Genomic DNA, 18,220 nt, shown 5'->3' on the forward strand with positions numbered 1-18,220 from the left:
GCCGGGCTGGGGCCCCAACCCGCGCCGCCGACCAGAAAAATGGCAAAATCCTACCGGCATGCACCACCACCATCACCATGCCGCCGCCGATGACGAGCGCAACAGCCCCTGTGAGCTGCCGGCAGGCCCTTGCCGCCGCAGCCCGCGCCCCCTGCCGGCGTCAAGACCAGACCAGGGTTGGCCGGACCTGACTGGAGGACCGCGGGGGCGCCACCACTAGGGGGGAAGGCAGAGAAGGCCCAGACCCCGCCTCCATGCGCGCCAGGGCCCAGCCCAGCCGCCGCCGGAAGCAGAGCCGCGAGCCCGCGCGCCAGATCCGAACCACCCCGACCGAGAGGAGGAAGCGCGCGCCGCCCCCAACGCCCACAGCCCCTTCGCACGGCCGCTAGCAGTTCACGCCTCCGCCGCTAGCTGCTGCCACCGCGCCACCACGCCCCGTGCCCGCGCCACGCCACCGCCCAACTCCGACGGCCCGCGCCACCAGGAACCGAGCAGGGGAAGGAGAACGCCCTGCCGCCGCCGATGCTGGCCGGACTTTGCCCGTCAGCTCGCTGAGGCGGCGGCGAGGAGAGGAGGAGGGGAAGGAGGGCCCTGGGCCGGTGGCTAGGGTTCGCCCCCCCCCGGCGCTCGCGGGAGTGTCGCAGGAGGGGGAAGGGGGAGGAGATGACTACCAGCAGGTGGGCCTTATCACTCATGGAATTGGACTACGGAATAAGGAGTGGCAAGAGCGTAAGCTTGGGGATGCCCAAGGCAACCCAAGGTAATATTCAAGGACAACCAAGATCCTAAGCTTGGGGATGCCCCGGATGGCATCCCCTCTTTTGTCTTCGTTCATCGGTAACTTTACTTGGAGCTATATTTTTATTCACCACATGATATGTGTTTTGCTTGGAGCGTCATTTTATTTTGTTAATATTTGCTTGATGTTATTTAGAATAATGTTTTGCATCTATATTTTCAATAAAAATGTCAAGGATAGCCTTTACCATGCTTATTTTGCTAGTATACATGTTGCTGTTTGAAAACAGAAAGTTTACCGCTGTTGCAAAAATTCCCTAGAAAAGTCAGAGACCGATATAATGTTCAAACTTTTTGCATATTGAGCTCTGATAAATCTTATACAGTGTAGTATTTTTCTCATAATTGTTGGAGTTAGGGAAGTATGATGAATCTTCCATTCTTTACAGACTATACTGTTTTGGCAGATTGCTGTTATGTTTGCATTGTTTGCACATGTTTGCTTGTTTAATGATTCTGTTTGAGGATAGGAGTATTAAATATGCAGAGAAATTTAGTATGCAATGTTAAATAATAATCTTAGTGATTTGTTACAGTAGAAGATGATAAGGTTTCTGCATTGGTTTATACTAACTTATCTCACGAGTTCTTGTTGAGTTTGGTGTGGATGAAGCTTTCAAGATTACGGAACCGAGATATAAAAGGAATTAAGGAGGCACAAAAGCTCAAGCTTGGGGATGCCCAAGGCACCCCAAGATAATATTTCAAGAAGTCTCAAGCATCCAAGCTTGGGGATGCCCCGGTAGGCATCCCACCTTTCTTCTTCAACAATTATCGGTTAGTATCGGTTGAACCTAAGTTTTTGCTTCTTCACATGATGTGTGCTATCCTTAAAATGTCATTTTGTTTTGTTTTTCTTGCTGTCTGGATAAAATACCAAGATCTGAAATTCTTAAATGTTAGAGAGTCTTCACATAGTTGCACAATTATTTGACTACTCATTGATCTTCACTTATATCTTTTGGAGTAGTTTGTCGTTTGCTCTAGTGCTTCACTTATATCTTTTAGAGCACGGCGGTGGTTATATTTTGAAGAAATAGATGAACTCTCATGCTTCACTTATATTATTTTGAGAGTCTTTTTAGAACAGCATGGTATTTTCTATGGTTATAAAATTGGTCCTAGAATGATGGGCATCCAAAGTTGGTATAATAAAAACTATCATAGAAAGTGAATTGGATGCTATGATCAATTTGATGCTTTATAATTGTTTTGAGATATAGAGGTGGTGATATTAGAGTCATGCTAGTTGGGTAATTGTGAATTTAAAGAATACTTGTGTTGAAGTTGGCAAGTCCCGTAGCATGCACGTATGGTAAAAGTTGTGTAACAAATTTGAAACATGCGGTGTTCTTAGATTGTGCATCCTTATGAGTGGCGGTCGGGAATGAGAGATGGTATTTTCCTACCAATCTATCCCCAAGGAGCATGCGCGTAGTGCTTGGTTTTTTATGACTTGTAGATTTTTGCAATAAGTATATGAGTTCTTTTTTACTAATCTTGAGTCCATGGATTATACGCACTCTCACCCTTCCATCATTGCTAGCCTCTTCGGTACCGTGCATTGCCCTTTCTCACATTGAGAGTTGGTGCAAACTTCACCGGTGCATCCAAACCCCGTGATACAATACGCTCTATCACACATAAGCCTCCTTATATCTTCCTCAAAACAGCCACCATACCTACCTATTGTGTCATTTCCATAGCCATTCCAAGATATATTGCCATGCAACTTTCCACCATTCTGTTCATCATCATGACACGCATCATTATTCTCATATTGCCTTGCATGATCATGTAGTTGACATCGTATTTGTGGCAAAGCCACCATGCATAATTTTTCATACATGTCACCCTTGATTCATTGCCCATCCCGGTACACCGCCGGAGGCATTCATATAGAGTCATATCTTGTTCTAGTATTGAGTTGTAATTCATGAGTTGTAAATAAATAGAACTGTGATGATCATCATTATTAGAGCATTGTCCCCAAATAAAAAAAGAGAAAGGCCAAAAAAAGGCCAAAAAAAAAGAAAGGCCAAATAAAAAAAGAAAGGCCAAATAAAAAAAGAGAGAAGAAAGGCCAAATAAAAAAAAGAAAGGCCAAATAAAAAAAGGGGAAGGCCAAAAAGAAGGCCCAATAAAAATAGGGAAGGGGGCAATGTTACTATCCTTTTACACACTTGTGCTTCAAAGTAGCACCATGTTCCGCATATAGAGAGTCTCATATGTTGTAACTTTTATGTACTAGTGGGAATTTTTCATTATAGAACTTGGCTTGTATATTCCTACAATGGGCTTCCTCAAAATGCCCTAGGTCTTCGTGAGCAAGCAAGTTGGATGCACACCCACTAGTTTCTTTTGTTGAGCTTTCATACATTTATAGCTCTAGTGCATCCGTTGCATGGCAATCCCTACTCCTCATGTTGACATCAATTGATGGGCTTCTCCATAGCCCGTTGATTATCCTCGTCAATGTGAGACTTTCTCCTTTTTTGTCTTCTCCACACAATCTCCATCATCATATTCTATTTCACCCATAGTGCTATATCCATGGCTCACGCTCATGTATTGCGTGAAAGTTGAAAAAGTTTGAGATTATTTAAGTACGAAACAATTGCTTGGCTTGTCATCAGGGGTGTGCAAGATGGGAGCATTTTTGTGTGACGAAAATGAAGCATGACCTAACTATATGATTTTGTAGGGATGAACTTTCTTTAGCCATGTTATTTTGAGAAGACATGATTGCTTTGATTAGTATGCTTGAAGTATTACTATTTATTATGTCAATATGAACTTTTATTTTGAATCATTTGGATCTGAACATTCATGCCACAATAAAGAAAATTACATTGAGAATTATGCTAGGTAGCATTCCACATCAAAAATTCTGTTTTTATCATTTACCTACTCGAGGACGAGCAGGAATTAAGCTTGGGGATGCTTGATACGTCTCCAACGTATCTATAATTTTTGATTGTTCCATGCTATTATATTACCTGTTTTGGATGTTTATGGGCTTTACTTTACACTTTTATATCATTTTTGGGACTAATCTACTAACCGGAGGCCCAACCCATATTGTTGTTTTCTTGCCTATTTCAGTATTTCGAAGAAAAGGAATATCAAACGGAGTCCAAACGGAATGAAATCTTTAGGAGCGTGATTTTTGGAATGAACGTGATCCAATAGACTTGGAGCTGAAGTCAGGGAAGCTTCGAGGAGGCCACGAGGCAGGGGGGCGCGCCCACCCCCTGGGCGCGCCCTCCACCCACGTGGGCCCCTCGTGGCTCCCCTGACCGACTTCTTTCGCCTATATTAGTCCATATACCCTAAAACCTTCGAGGAACAAGATAGATCGGGAGTTCTGCCACCGCAAGCCTCTGTAGCCACCAAAAACCTCTCGGGAGCCCGTTCCGGTACCCTGCCGTAGGGGGGATCCCTCACCGGTGGCCATCTTCATCATCCCGGCGCTCTCCATGATGAGGAGGGAGTAGTTCACCCTCGGGGCTGAGGGTATGTACCAGTAGCTATGTGTTTGATCTCTCTCTCTCTCTCTCTCTCTCTCTCTCTCTCTCTCTCTCGTGTTCTTGATTTGGCACGATCTTGATGTATCGCGAGCTTTGCTATTATAGTTGGATCTTATGATGTTTCTCCCCCTCTACTCTCTTGTAATGGATTGAGTTTTCCCTTTGAAGTTATCTTATCGGATTGAGTCTTTAAGGATTTTAGAACACTTGATGTATGTCTTGTCGTGCTTATCTGTGGTGACAATGGGATATTCACGTGATCCACTTGATGTATGTTTTGGTGATCATCTTGCGGGTTCCGTGACATTGGGAATCTATGAATAGGGGTTGGAACACGTTTTCGTCTTGACTCTTTGGTAGAAACTTTGGGGCACTCTTTGAATTACTTCGTGTTGGTTGAATAGATGAATCTGAGATTGTGTGATGCATATCGTATAATCATGCCCACGGATACTTGAGGTGACAATAGAGTATCTAGGTGACATTAGGGTTTTGGTTGATTTGTGTCTTAAGGTGTTATTCTAGTACGAACTCTATGATAGATCGAACGGAAAGAATAGCTTCATGTTATTTTACTACGGACTCTTGAATAGATAGAACAGAAAGGATAACTTTGAGGTGGTTTCGTACCCTACCATAATCTCTTCGTTTGTTCTCAGCTATTAGTGGCTTTGGAGTGACTCTTTGTTGCATGTTGAGGAATTGTTATATGATCTAATTATGTTATTATTGTTGAGAGAACTTGCACTAGTGAAAGTATGAACCTTAGGCCTTGTTTCCTAGCATTGCAATACCGTTTACGCTCACTTTTGTCACTTGTTACCTTGCTATTTTTATATTTTCATATTACAAATACCTATATCTACCATCCATATTGCACTTGTATCACCATCTCTTCGCCGAACTAGTGCACCTATACAATTTACCATTGTATTGGGTGTGTTGGGGACACAAGAGACTCTTTGTTATTTGGTTGCAGGGTTGTTTGAGAGAGACCATCTTCATCCTACGCCTCCCACGGATTGATAAACCTTAGGTCATCCACTTGAGGGAAATTTTCTACTGTCCTACAAACCTCTGCACTTGGAGGCCCAACAACGTCTACAAGGAGAAGGTTGCGTAGTAGACATCAAGTACCGCCCGCAACCACCGGCTCGTACCAGGTAGTGGTACAACCGCTCTCTCGAGCGGTACAACCGCCGTGTGTCTATGGGCCTATATATAGCCTATGAGGATGAAGGGAGTCTCTTTTTCCCCTCATCCACTGTCCTTCCCATCTTGTGCCCTAGCCGCCGGTCGCCATTGCCCCTGCGCCAGAGTGCTTCTCGTGCTTCGGATCCGTGGGGTCTCCGTGGATCCTCCCCAAGGAGGCCTCCTCCTTCCCGATCTCTTCCCATGGATGCCAGTAATGCCCCTTGTCCTTTTGTTCTTTGTTCTAGGGTTCTTTCCCTACTCCTAGGGCATTACTTGACATTCTGCATTTATTGCTTAAATTATTGGGTGGAAGAGATCTATATTTGCCTCCTGCTTAGATTGCATTTCTTAGAAGTTAGAATATGGCTAGTGTGATTCATTTTCCGCGGGTAGATCTGTTTCCTACTGGTAGTGCCACTGTTCAGCGGTACTACCGCCCCTACGGGCGGCACAATCGGTAGGAGACCCGGTACAACCGGGGTATCTGCACCACGTAGCCCTGTTCTGTCTTCTATGTTTGTGCAATCTATCTATTCCTCCGCTCATGTGTGCAATCCTCTCATCTTTGTTGGGTTTCTTGTGTTCTCCTTATGTGGTGTTGCAGGTGGCTCTAGTTCTCGCTCTGCTCCTTGCAAGACCAAGAAGCGGGCTAGGAGATGCCCGCGCCCTGTTGAGTCTGATGAAGAGGTTGTGGTTCCCACCAAGCCCACTCGTCGTGAGAAGTCTGCCGCTGCCAAGCAACGTGTGGTTTTGCCCTTGCACCGTTGGAAAGCCAAGAATTGGGAAGCCTTCCGCTCAAAGAATCCTTATGAGGTTCCCGTTGCACCTCGGTGGACCACCGTTCAGTTCCGGAATGGGATGCAAGTGCGGGTTGTTCATGAACTCTTTGAGCACAACAAGAACAGGTATGCCAAGCAATGGACCATTAATCTTGACCATTGGAGGAACAACTTGGAGTATTTCGGTGAGGCTTTGGCTCTCTGTGAGGAATTTGATTTGGTCAAGCTCATGTCGGTGAACTGTGACTGATGTTCAGCTTATCCATCAGTTCTATGCCACTGTTCATTTTGGAGAAGATGATGCTCGCACTCTCACGTTCATGTGCCGTGATGAGCTCTTTCAAGTTCCCTGGAGAGCTTTCTGCAATGCTCTTGGATATGATGACACAGGCCTTGAGGGCAATGGTGGCATTCGTCCTCACGACCATCTTGAGTCCATGCCTAAGGAGAAACTTGCCCCTTTGTACATCTGGGGCCGTGGTATCATTGGAGATTCCAAGGACCTTGAGAAGGTCTTCGACATCATGCATCATGTGTGCCGCAACGTGCTTCTGCCCAAGGTGGGCAATCAAGATGAGATTCATGGCTATCTTGTTGACTTGATGGTTGCTATGAAGACCAAGGTGGGCTCTGGTGAAAGGTTTGATGTGTCCAACTGGATGTGGCACGAGATGTACAACATGGTCATCTACAGAAAGGTCCCTATTTATGCCCCATTTGCCATGTGCTTTCTGAACTCAGTTTGGGCTGTTCGCCGTCCGGGAGAGCTTCTTACATCTCCAGATAATCTCACTGTTCATGAGGTCAAGGTGCTCAAGAAAAAGAAACATCTCGAGCCTCGCTTTCCTGCTAATGCTCCTGAGGATGTTTATGCCACTTCTGATGATGAGGACTTTGAGATGGAGCCAGGGGCCAAGCCCTCTTGGGTGACCAAGCTCACGGCCAAGGTGAAGAAGATGTTCTGCCTCCAGGCTGACATTCAGAAGAGGATGTATGAGGCCCATGTGAATGAGAAGCATGCCCGACGTCGTCAGATTGCGATGATGAAGCACCTCAACATGCCTGTTCAGAGTGGTTCTGAGAAGAGCACCACACCGGAGGAGCATTGGATCTCGACGCACAACACGTGGTCTGATGATGAGACTCCTCGCCAGCCCTCCACCTCCTTTGCTGCTGATGATGACATCATGGAGGACGAAGATCGGGACGAAGATGAAGAGTCTGATGATGATGAGGATCCAGATGCTACCGAGGAGTCAGAGGAGGACGACTGAGCTCTGGGGCGCTAGCTTCGCTCTTTTCCTTTTTGGTGTCTTGATGCCAAAGGGGGAGAGAGTTCTATTAGGTCTTGGGATTTGCATGGGTTTTTGTTTTGCTCTGCGTTTGTTTGTGTTCTTGTGGAACTTCAGTTTGTGGACCTTGCTGCTCGTTGCTTATCTCGAGACTTGCATGGTGTAAGACATGCGCTTATCTATCTATCATTATTGTCTTTAATATTGTTGTTTTATCGGTTATAGTCCTTACCTTCCTTTTATGTGCTTATGTCTTATCTTTGCTTGTCTAGTAGGAGTGGCGAGTCTATAAAATCTAGGGGGAGTCTCGCCCTTAATGTGTGTTCTTACACTCCAATAGCTTTCTCAAATTGGGGCACACATCTAGGGGGAGTCCCGTCTATATTTTCTAGACTTCCTCTTGCAAATTGTGTTATTGTCATCATCCACCAAAAAGGGGGAGATTGTAAGGGCATTTCCCTACTCTGTGTTTTGGATGACGATGACAACCCTTTGTTACTCTAATCGTGTGCTAAGTGCTTCAGGTACTCAGTGTTTAGGCGTACATCGGTTAGCTATTCTCTCTGGAAGGAAAAGATCGAAGACGGAGTTTTCTATGTTTTTTATCTCTTTGGTCGTAGGGAACCCGTACTATCAAGAGGGAATCCACATTAGGAGGTGTTGGGGATTTTTCTCACGTACACACTTGCCTCACCCCTCTCTTGCCTTATTTTTGCTGAGAAAGAGAGAGCTTCCCTTCTCTCATGCCTCTTGCCGTGCATTCCCAGCGGTTGTACCGCTCGCTCGAGCGGTTGTACCACTGGAACCTGGCGCTTACCCAGTCTTGTTCGAGCGGTAGTACCGCTGCCTCCGGGCGGTGGTACCGCCACCTTGCTCCTCAATGACTGCGGCGGTTGTTCCGGCCAAGTACTGCTCAACAACCGGTCTTGCCTCTATTGTGATGCGATACTTGGGCGGTAGTGGCCCGGTTGGTCCGGTTGTGCCCCGCACACCGGTACTACCGGTGCCCCGAGCGGTTCTACCGCTTGGGAATTAGCCGCTCAAGCGCCCATGGCTAGGTGGTTGCACCGGTCGTGTACCGCTCGACTACCGCATTTTGGGGTGACTCCCTTCTGTTTCAGTGCGGTGGTTGAGCGGTGGCTGGGCAGTTCTTCCGGTTGTTCTCTTTGACCGGTACTACCGCCTGCTTGTCTGGTTGTACCGCCAGGTAGGGTTCTGCTGGTAAACTACGAGGCCCGGTTGTACCAGGGCAAGGACCGATTGTACCGCTGCAGTACAGAATACACGGTAACGGTTGGATTTTTAGGGTTGCTACATAAGGGTGGTTCTTCCACCTACCACATTCACCTCTTTCCTCTCTCACTCCACCATTGATGCCACTCAAGCTCTCTAGCCCGATCTCTCTCTCTAGCCACTCAAACTTGTTGATTTGCTAGGGATTGAAGGAGGAGACCTAGATCTACACTTCTACCAAAGGAGATTTGATTCCCCCATACTTTCTTGTGTGGATTTTGTTACTCTTGGGTGCTTGAGCACTCTAGACGGTTGAGGTCACCTCGGAGCCACATTCCATTGTGGTGAAGCTCCGTGGTTTCGTTGGGAGCCTCCAATTCAGTTGTGGGGAGATCCCCAACCTTGTTTGTAAAGGTGCGGTCGCCGCCTTCAAGGGCACCAATAGTGGAATCACGGCATCTCGCATTGTGTGAGGGCGTGAGGAGATTACGGTGGCCCTAGTGGCTTCTTGGGGAGCATTGTGCCTCCACACCGCTCTAACGCAGACGTACTTCCCTTCAAAAGGAAGGAACTTCGGTAATACACCCTCGTCTCCATCGGTTCCCCTTTTGGTTTTCTCTCACCCTTACTTGTGCAAGCCTTTTGTGTTCTATCCTTGCTTTCTTGTGTGCTTATTGTTGTTGCATCATATAGGTTGCTCACCTAGTTGTATATCTAGACAACCTACTTTGATGCAAAGTTAAATTTGATAAAGAAAAGCTAAAAATTATTAGTTGCCTATTCACCCCCCTCTAGTCAACTATATCGATCCTTTCAGTTGTTTTCTGCTTTGGCATCAATTTTTATGTTTTTTATAGACTAACCTAGTAATTTAGTGTCCAGTGTAATTTGTTGCATTGGGAAGCTTCCGAAGGAATCAAGAAGCAGCAGAGGGGGCTACATCCTCACGCATCTCCACCACGCGACCAGGGGCGCGTGGTGGGGTCGTGTGGGGCCCATGGACCTCCATTCCAATCTGGTGACCATGATGGCCTTTAAGTTGATGGAGATGACCACCACGAAGAATCCTCCCATGTAGCAGAGCTCCGAAAAAAGCCTCCAGATTGGAATCTTCGTGGAATAGAGAGGTATGGCGGCGAAAAAATAAGGTTACAATTCCATGGCTATTTTCAAGTATATATATACATATGGGTCCATAATAGTAGCTAGTTGGTTTTCTCTCCCATGTTTCTCAATACAATGATCACATGAGCTTTCCTACATGGTTGAATCCATTTGATGTAATATGTTTGTGTGTTTTTTGTGGTGTGATGAATTTATCACGTATGATCAGATTTATATGAATCTTTTGGAGATCGATTTGGTTTCTTTACTGCATGATTATTATTCATATATGCTCTCTGATTTATTTATCACTTATGCTTGTTGGATAACGGTCTTGGGTGGAGTATTAACTATAGATACAGTTGGGTAACAATCTACTAGATGTTGTGATGTGATGCTCATATGTTAATTGTGACATGAATAGTCATAATCATAAACATTGCAATTTAATCGATACTCAAATAGAATTTGTTCACCACACCATGCTTTCATATGCAAAGAGACCACTAGCAAACCTACGGACCCCGGTTCTCCATCTTATAATCTTCCAATATAAATCAAACGCTCTTTTCAGTTCCTTGATTTTACTTTCTTGTTACAATCAAATCTTTCATACACTTGTGCTTTAAATCCTTGTAAGTAGAAAATCTAGTGAGATTGACAACCTCGCTAGTTCCATTGGGAGCCAAGGTACGTTTGTATCTGTGTGTGTGTGCAGGTGTTGATCATTAGCCATGTTACTGAACTCTTGCTGGTTTGATAAACCTTGAGGCCACTTCAGAAAAATTGCTGCTTGCTACAAACCCTTGCTCCTCGGGGTCCAGCATGTTCCTAATTGAGAGGAAACAAGGTTGAAACCCCGACCTTTGCATTAGAAGGTGACCACATCCATTTTATTAAATTATTCAATGAACATCTGATAAAACATATACATCAAATAACCCGAAGGCACCACGTCACACCTTCAAACTTGACAATGGGGGATGCCATCACAATACCCCACTAGCTAGACCCGGAGTCATCACCGAGCCACTCCCGTGGCGTAACAGGAGCACACATCTAGTCCAATAGAAAGCTGCCACCGCCATTGAAGTCCCGACCCATCTTCAGGGTCAAGATCCTCATCATCCTTGCGATGCTAGCCATCGACGCCGCCATGGTGTCAAACAGTATCACCGCTATGCGCTTGTCCATCATCACGCGTGCACCTCCGAGAATGCACCACGCTATGCCGTTGAGACCCGCCGTTGTCGACGCAGTAGCTACCACGCCGCCCCACTTCCTCAAGCACCACCATACAAGCCTCGAAGTGGGAGAACGACACTAGGCACCGCCAACGTCCAACCTGAAATAGATCTAAGGTTTCCACCGGAGTGATTTGGGCAGGATCACAAACAACATTGCCGGCGCCTTTCAGAAGGTTACGACGCCTGCGGGTGCCGCCGTTGATGTCTCCGACCGTCACCAGAGTGGAGCCTTCAAGCAATCCCACTCGCCAGCTTGATCTGAACCGGCTTGTCCACCTAGCAGCCCACTCGTGAAGCGCTCAGCCGCAAGGAGTCAGGCCCCCAGATGCCCGTAACCAAAAGGATCTGGAGATCCAGATCCGTTGCATCAAGACACACCTGGAGCTGAGCCACAGGGATGTCTCGGTAGCCAATGAGCTCGCCTCACCGGACACGCGGCTCGCTGCCCCATCACAGGAAGGAGGAGCCCGCCGCAATGCCGCAAAACCCTGAGGGGAAGTGATCGACGAGGAATCACCGTCCTTGCCAAATAGCAAATACCACTGGGAAAAAGGCCGGGGCACCCGTTGCGAGACTCCGCCGCGGCCGCACGCTAGAGATGCGATGGAGGAAGGTCTCGTCGCTGGCACGATCCCCCACCCGAGCTTTGCCGCATTCCGACAGTGGCGGCTAGGGTAAGAAGCTGGGGAACGAAAGGCCTCTAGTCAAAACACTTGAGCATTCGTGTTAAAAAAACACTTGAGCATTCTAATTTTTTTTTGAACATAGTACAGACACAAGCGCTCATATACACGCACATACACTCACCCCTATGAACGCACACACGCACACCCTACCCCTATGAGCACCTCCGAAAGACTGAGCTGGCATATCATCTTGAGATTTATGAAGTCACCGTATGCACCTCGTCGTCGACAGGAACGTCTCCTCCCACTGAATGCTCATCGCTGGAAATCCTGAAATAAATCCAGAGATAAATGCGAGCACCAGGATTTGAACCCTGATGGGCTGAGGATACCACAGTCCCTCTAACCATCCAACCAAAGGTTGGTTCGCCATTCTAAAGTAATTTTAATCCTATTGGTGGGTCCTGCAGTCTAGTATGATCAGGTCAAAGCTGATCGATCGGGCTGAACCACATGGGGCAAGTGGGATCGTAAAACTGGTGACACGTCAGCTGCATACCATTTCGGTCTAGTTTTAGATGAATTTTGTCCGGTTTGGAAACATGAGGGACAAAATGTCCAAAAAAGAAGGACGGTGAATCAAACATATACATCATCTATATCTATATACCAATATAAAAAGACTCAAAGGGGCAGATCCAAACCATCTCAACTGTTAAATAATGTGATCTAGCGGTTAAAATCGCTCCAATGTTGAGCACCAAACACGTTTAACGCTCTAATTACCCACCACTGCCATTGGTTATAAACATGTTTAGACTCAACGCTATCCCATGAAATCTGCCATATAATTAATATCTTACCCTTCCCGCGAAGAAAGTAATTAATATTTTACAAAATATCAATGTGCCACAAATATACCTTACCTAATATATATAACGTGCCACTAATATCCTACCTAATAGGTGCATTGCACGTACATAATTACTAGTGTAAACTAAGTACTGGCAAATGAGATAAGGCGATGAAAAGAATGAAACCATGGGCTCCTTTTCAGCCCCGAGCCTGCTTATGAGCACCCCGGGTTTGCTACTCCTGTAACACTAGTATCCAATGTGTATAATTATACTAGAAAAAAATCGAAGTGTCCCCATTTGCAGAAAGGGTCAGAACCCCCTTTTGCCATTTTAGGTTATAGCACTGCTATTTAGGGCATCCCCAAATCAAGTCATGTATACCTCATTTGCTCTTGTCAGCCGCAGTGTGCTGTGATGTCTCTCAAGTCTGTTTCAGGACATTACACGCAAATACTAGTACATACTATCTGAATTCTGAAGACTGTTGTCTCCATCAAGCTCATTCCTTCAGAAGCAAGGGGGCCATTCATGCATCCTTGTGCTTCTCATGTAAGTGATCATCATATCAGTGACTCGCCTCTTCTTTGTTTTTAACCAAGTACACATGGAATTAAGTAGGATACACAGTGTAATGAGAATGTGAAGTAGGATACTACTCCCTCCTTTCCAAATTACTCGTCGTGGTTTTAGTTCAATTTGAACTAAAACCACGACGAGTAATTTGGAACGGAGGGAGTAGATGATAGAAAGATTGGAACCAGGGCCAGCTTGTGAGTACCCCAGGTTTGCTTCGCCTGTATACTAGGTATCCAACAGATTCGAAGTGCCCCCGTTTGCAGAAAGAGTCAGAAACCATTTTCCGGTTTTAGGTCATCACACACTTTCCTCCTACTTATAGGTCACACCATTACTACTTATAGCATCCCAACCCAAGTCATATAGTTCTCGTTTGCTCTTGTCAGATGCCTGCTCTGCCCAATGTGATGTCTGAAGCAGTTTTAGGCCATCACATGCATACGATGTCTGACCACCTGTTGTCTCCTCCGACTGCATTTCTTCAGAAGCAGGAAAACTGTAAGTGTTCCTCGTCACTTCCTTTTTTACCAATGCGTGGAGTAACCAAATCTTGCACAAAGCCCATGGCTTCTGAATGTGCATTTCTTCAGAAGCAGGAAATCTGCAAGTATTCCTCGTCTTTTTTTCCATGTAAGTGATCATTCATCGGTACCTCGTATCTTTTTTTTTTTACTATGTGTAGGAAATCTTTCTTTTATGGGACCTGTGGAGTAACAAATCTTGCACAAAGTCCATGCCTTCTCAATGAGCATGTAATTCATAACCAAATCCAGATATTTTAGTGCCGTGAAATTTGATAGAAAAAAAAAATCTGCAACGACAATCCTTGGCTAGAGAGAAATTTAGAGCTATCCGCGCAGTCAGAGAGTTGCAGTAGAACAGTGGTACTTCAAGGAAGGTGATAGAGGAAAGTTTACTAGAAAATTTGCTTTATTGTAGTGATCCTGCAATTTCTGTGCCAGAAGAGCTTGTGAGGATCTGTAGAACAAAATGAAAAATAATAATCACCAGGAGAGCTGGAGCTGATAAGAGGATGTTACTTAGGATATTTCCCGTGTCTAGATAGTGGAAGACAGGTGCAAGTACCCGTCACTATCTGAATAGTTAAACCCAGGTAATTATATGAAGAATCATGCACCCTAATACAGAGGATGTTACTTTTGATAAGAACTATATATGGCATGTCTAATCTATATATGAAGAATCATGCACCCTAAAACAGGGGCAGCATACCGCAAATCATTCGCTCACCGGAATCGGCGCGGCTAGTAGTTTTCCGTATGGTAGGATTAGGCACCATGTATGGGGTCTGAATTATATTGGCAATTAACTCAACTTGCAGGTACAATCATGCCAAAGTATTCAGACCGTAGCAACTTGCATGGTATTTAAATTTCCTTTCCTGTAAGCGACAACTTGCATATATTTGCATTAGCGTGGCCTTCCACCTATGAGTCTATCTTTGCTTGAGAATCCTGCAACTTAAATGAAATTGGATTGGAGCGAGTCGCTGTCACGCCCATTTCGCGACAAGAATTATAATAGCAAGATGTGCAAATTGCAGCCTAAAATAGGGACTAGGAGTACAATTCAGCAGCTCATGAAAACCACCGGTAGCCCCTAGGTTCGCACCGGAGTGCGAGGCGGTTTTCGCATCATTTGGGAAACTACCCCGGCAAAATCATGGCTAAAGGATACAAAATTATTTACAAGATGTGGCGCGACATGCGTTTTCTGAACTCACATGTGTGATAATTTGGAGTTTCAGGCATAGTCCCCTAAAACTGTTTAATTTTTCTGCGACATTTAGACATACTAGCGTGAAGTCCGTGCATTGCTATGGGCAAAAATGAAGTAAATATATACCTGTTAAAAGTTATCATTTTGTCATTTGTTCTAGATTGAATCATACTTATGATATCGTTTGTGCCAGATCAAACCATAGATACCCATTCTTGTCCCGATCTTATACGGGATCCGACGTGTGTTTGGACCACCGCCACAGATTGACATCTTTATAGTAGGTAAGGGTCAACTACACAATGTAGCGAACACATCCAAAATTGTACAGCTTAACTGAATTCAGCAAATTGCCATCTTAATGCATAATCCAGCTCAAAATGACAGGATGAGTAGGTGACACATACACACAAGAGAAGAAGTGAAGATTTCTAAGGTGAAAGGGTGGCTGTTAGTTCTGTAGTGGATGATAGATGTATAAATTCTGTAGTTTTATGTTTGTCTGAGCATGGGCTGTGGAGAATTGCATGTTCTCTGAGGGCGACGTGGCTCCCCTGTGATGTAAACTGCACCTGTTTTGAACCTGAGACTGTGTGTTATCAGTTTCCATGAAAACTGAAAAAGTGAAAATCAGGGATGATCGAGTCCGAGGATGAACGGAACACCACCAAAGGTTGAAGTCCTTATATAGTGGTATTAAGTAAAGATCCACTGCCCATTGTTCTTAACTGAATTCAGCAAATTACAATATTTATTACATAATCCAACTCAACATGACAGGATGAGTTGGTGACTCACACACAACAGATAACCAGGTTCACAAGCTTATTTGGCATTAACAATGGCAAGCACGACCATAGACGGCACCGCCGACATGATCAACTCGTAGGACTATTGGCCAACAGTACCAAAGGCTAGTACAAATCATGACAGAGTACAATACAGTTTTGGTACCAGCAGTACAGTAGAATACAGCAGGGTCTGACTGACGAACAATAAACTCAAACAGTAGAATACATTTCCATCAGCATTCATCAAGGAAGCAATCATGCAGTACCCATGCATCAGCTGCACCCTTCCTTGGTTCCTGGCCATGAATCAGAATCTGGTCTGAGCAAGGTTCTGTGCACGAATATTTACAAGGAACAAGATGCCAGATGGAGATTCTTACAAACGATCGAGCGCATCGCACGGAAAACGTCAGAAAATGGCGCTGTCCATGGGGAACTCGTCGAAGCTCCAGAGGCTAACGCCGTCCATGCCGCCGTCCACACCGCGGGCATCCTGGATGACGGCGTGTCCGGCGAAGAGGCTGTCCATGGATTCGTACTGGAACATCATGAACGGTTCGAACCCAAGCTCGTCGGCGAACCCCAGCATGGCGCCGCCGCCGCTCCCCTCCGACGAGTCCTCGTCGACCCTCGGCATCTTGTCGGCGAAGGAGCTCGCCGTGACAGGCGGTAGCGCGGCGACGGCGGCGGTCAGGTCGACGAACGTGTCCACGTCCGAAAACTCCATCCGCTCGGGCTTGGCCATCATAGCGTCCTGCTCCGGCTGTGCGCGTGCTGCTGCGGTGGCAGAGTACGCCGTCGTCCCCGCAGGGGGGCATGGCGGTTTCTGCGCGGTTCTACGGCTGGCGCGGCGCGGGCGCGCCCCGGCCCTGGCCGCGTCGGGGAAGTTGACCTTGGCCTTGCTGCCGCGGAGGCGTCGGGCGGCGACGTCGTAGGCCCGGGCGGCGTCATCGGCCGTGTCGAACGTGCCGAGCCAGACGCGGGTGCCCTTGTGCGGGTCGCGGATCTCCGCCGCCCACTTGCCCCACGGCCGCTGCCGGATGCCGTGGAGGACGCGCTTCTTCATGCTTGCCGCCTGCACCGTGCGGCGGCCACCACCGTATGCTGCAAAACGAATCTCATCAGTCTTTCATCCAAATTTTCCACCTAAGTACGTGACGGGCGTACCCAAGAACTAACGTCGATGAACATTATTTCATGATTGCATACTCGATGGACTGTGAGAGTTACCCTACCCGGATAGAACGCAGGCTTGGATGCGAAAACGACATGGTCGCCGCCGTCCTCCTCCGCCTGCAGGTCGAAGTCGTCATCGAAGTCCTCGAAGGCGGCCTCGAAGTCGTCGACGTCGGGGATGCTGCTGTGGTGCCTCTTGCTCATGCCGCCTTTCTTGGACGAGGCCTGGCCCGCGGCCACCTGCTTCGGCGCACGGCCCGCCGCCGACGGCGGGATCAGCTCCGCTAGGATGGCGCCGCCGCACATTGTTTTCTCTTTCTGTCTCGCGCTTTTTCTTTCACGTCTTGTGTTGGTCACGGAGAGACGGAAATGCACCTACTTATAACACAAGCTAGCTGACGATCCCGTCGTGTGGTTGGCACGGAACAGGTACATCGGACGACGTCCTCACAGCTGACGTGGCGTCACATGATGCCAGGTGGCAGGAACACAACGGTCAGCTACTGGATGACATGACAGATCTATGTGGCGACTGGCAAGGGGCCACATGGCAGGGCATGCACTTTGTCTCGCGGGATCCTATACACAATCGAGATTGCTAAATCTCAGCCCAAAAATGCTACACCTACGTAAAAGCCTACATAATCTTACGAAACCTCCCTAACTAATCCTTCCACCGCCCCCTGATTTCAATGGGGTGGGGCCCTCTCCCCTGATTTCCTCTAACCAAAAAAGGCCACGTAAGTTGTTACGTTAATTACGTATAGATTGCTACGTAGGTGTAGCATTGCTCGGACCACTGAGATTTAACCAAGTCCGAGTCCATGTTATATTCATGAGATCTTACGTGGAGATTCATGTAATTTTTTTTCTTTTTTACATGTTATGTCACTTAAGTTACACTTAGTTACGTGAGATGTCCTAGCCACACCATACACAATGCCAGCCTCAAGGTTCTTATTACTCTCTCTATATAAAAAAAGTGTTATTGTGGTGCATCCTGCAGATCAACAACCCTCTAGCTCTATCATCTCAGAGTACCAAGTACTCACTACACACAGTTTGGCGCACGAATCGCTCAATTTTTTTTATTCATAAACTTGCTACCCACTTGGCTTTGATGCTCTAGTGACAAAGCTTAGATATCCACGAAAGGACGACCACTTGTGCTGCAAAAACTTTTGACAATAATTAGTTGGGCCTAATTGATACCATTGATTGATTACTTGAGAAGTGACGTCGCACCGTTTGAAACAACAGTAATCAAGTACTCCCTC

The 18,220-nt window shown here is 46.5% G+C and overlaps 1 protein-coding gene across 1 annotated transcript; it reads right to left on the reverse strand.

Annotated features, from left to right (window-relative positions):
* Positions 1-15,664: 15,664 nt before the first annotated feature.
* Positions 15,665-17,281, reverse strand: LOC119291668 (ethylene-responsive transcription factor 1-like). Its single transcript, XM_037570474.1, has 3 exons — positions 17,003-17,281; positions 16,148-16,871; positions 15,665-16,063 (listed from the first exon to the last, which is right to left on the reverse strand). The coding sequence occupies exons 1-2, from the start codon at positions 17,247-17,249 to the stop codon at positions 16,177-16,179; spliced, it is 942 nt and encodes a 313-aa protein (XP_037426371.1). The 5' UTR covers positions 17,250-17,281; the 3' UTR covers positions 15,665-16,063; positions 16,148-16,176.
* Between the last annotated feature and the right edge of the window lie 939 nt (positions 17,282-18,220).

This window comes from Triticum dicoccoides, chromosome 4B (genome assembly GCF_002162155.2).
Source record: "Triticum dicoccoides isolate Atlit2015 ecotype Zavitan chromosome 4B, WEW_v2.0, whole genome shotgun sequence".
NCBI classification, from domain to species: Eukaryota; Viridiplantae; Streptophyta; class Magnoliopsida; order Poales; family Poaceae; genus Triticum; species Triticum dicoccoides.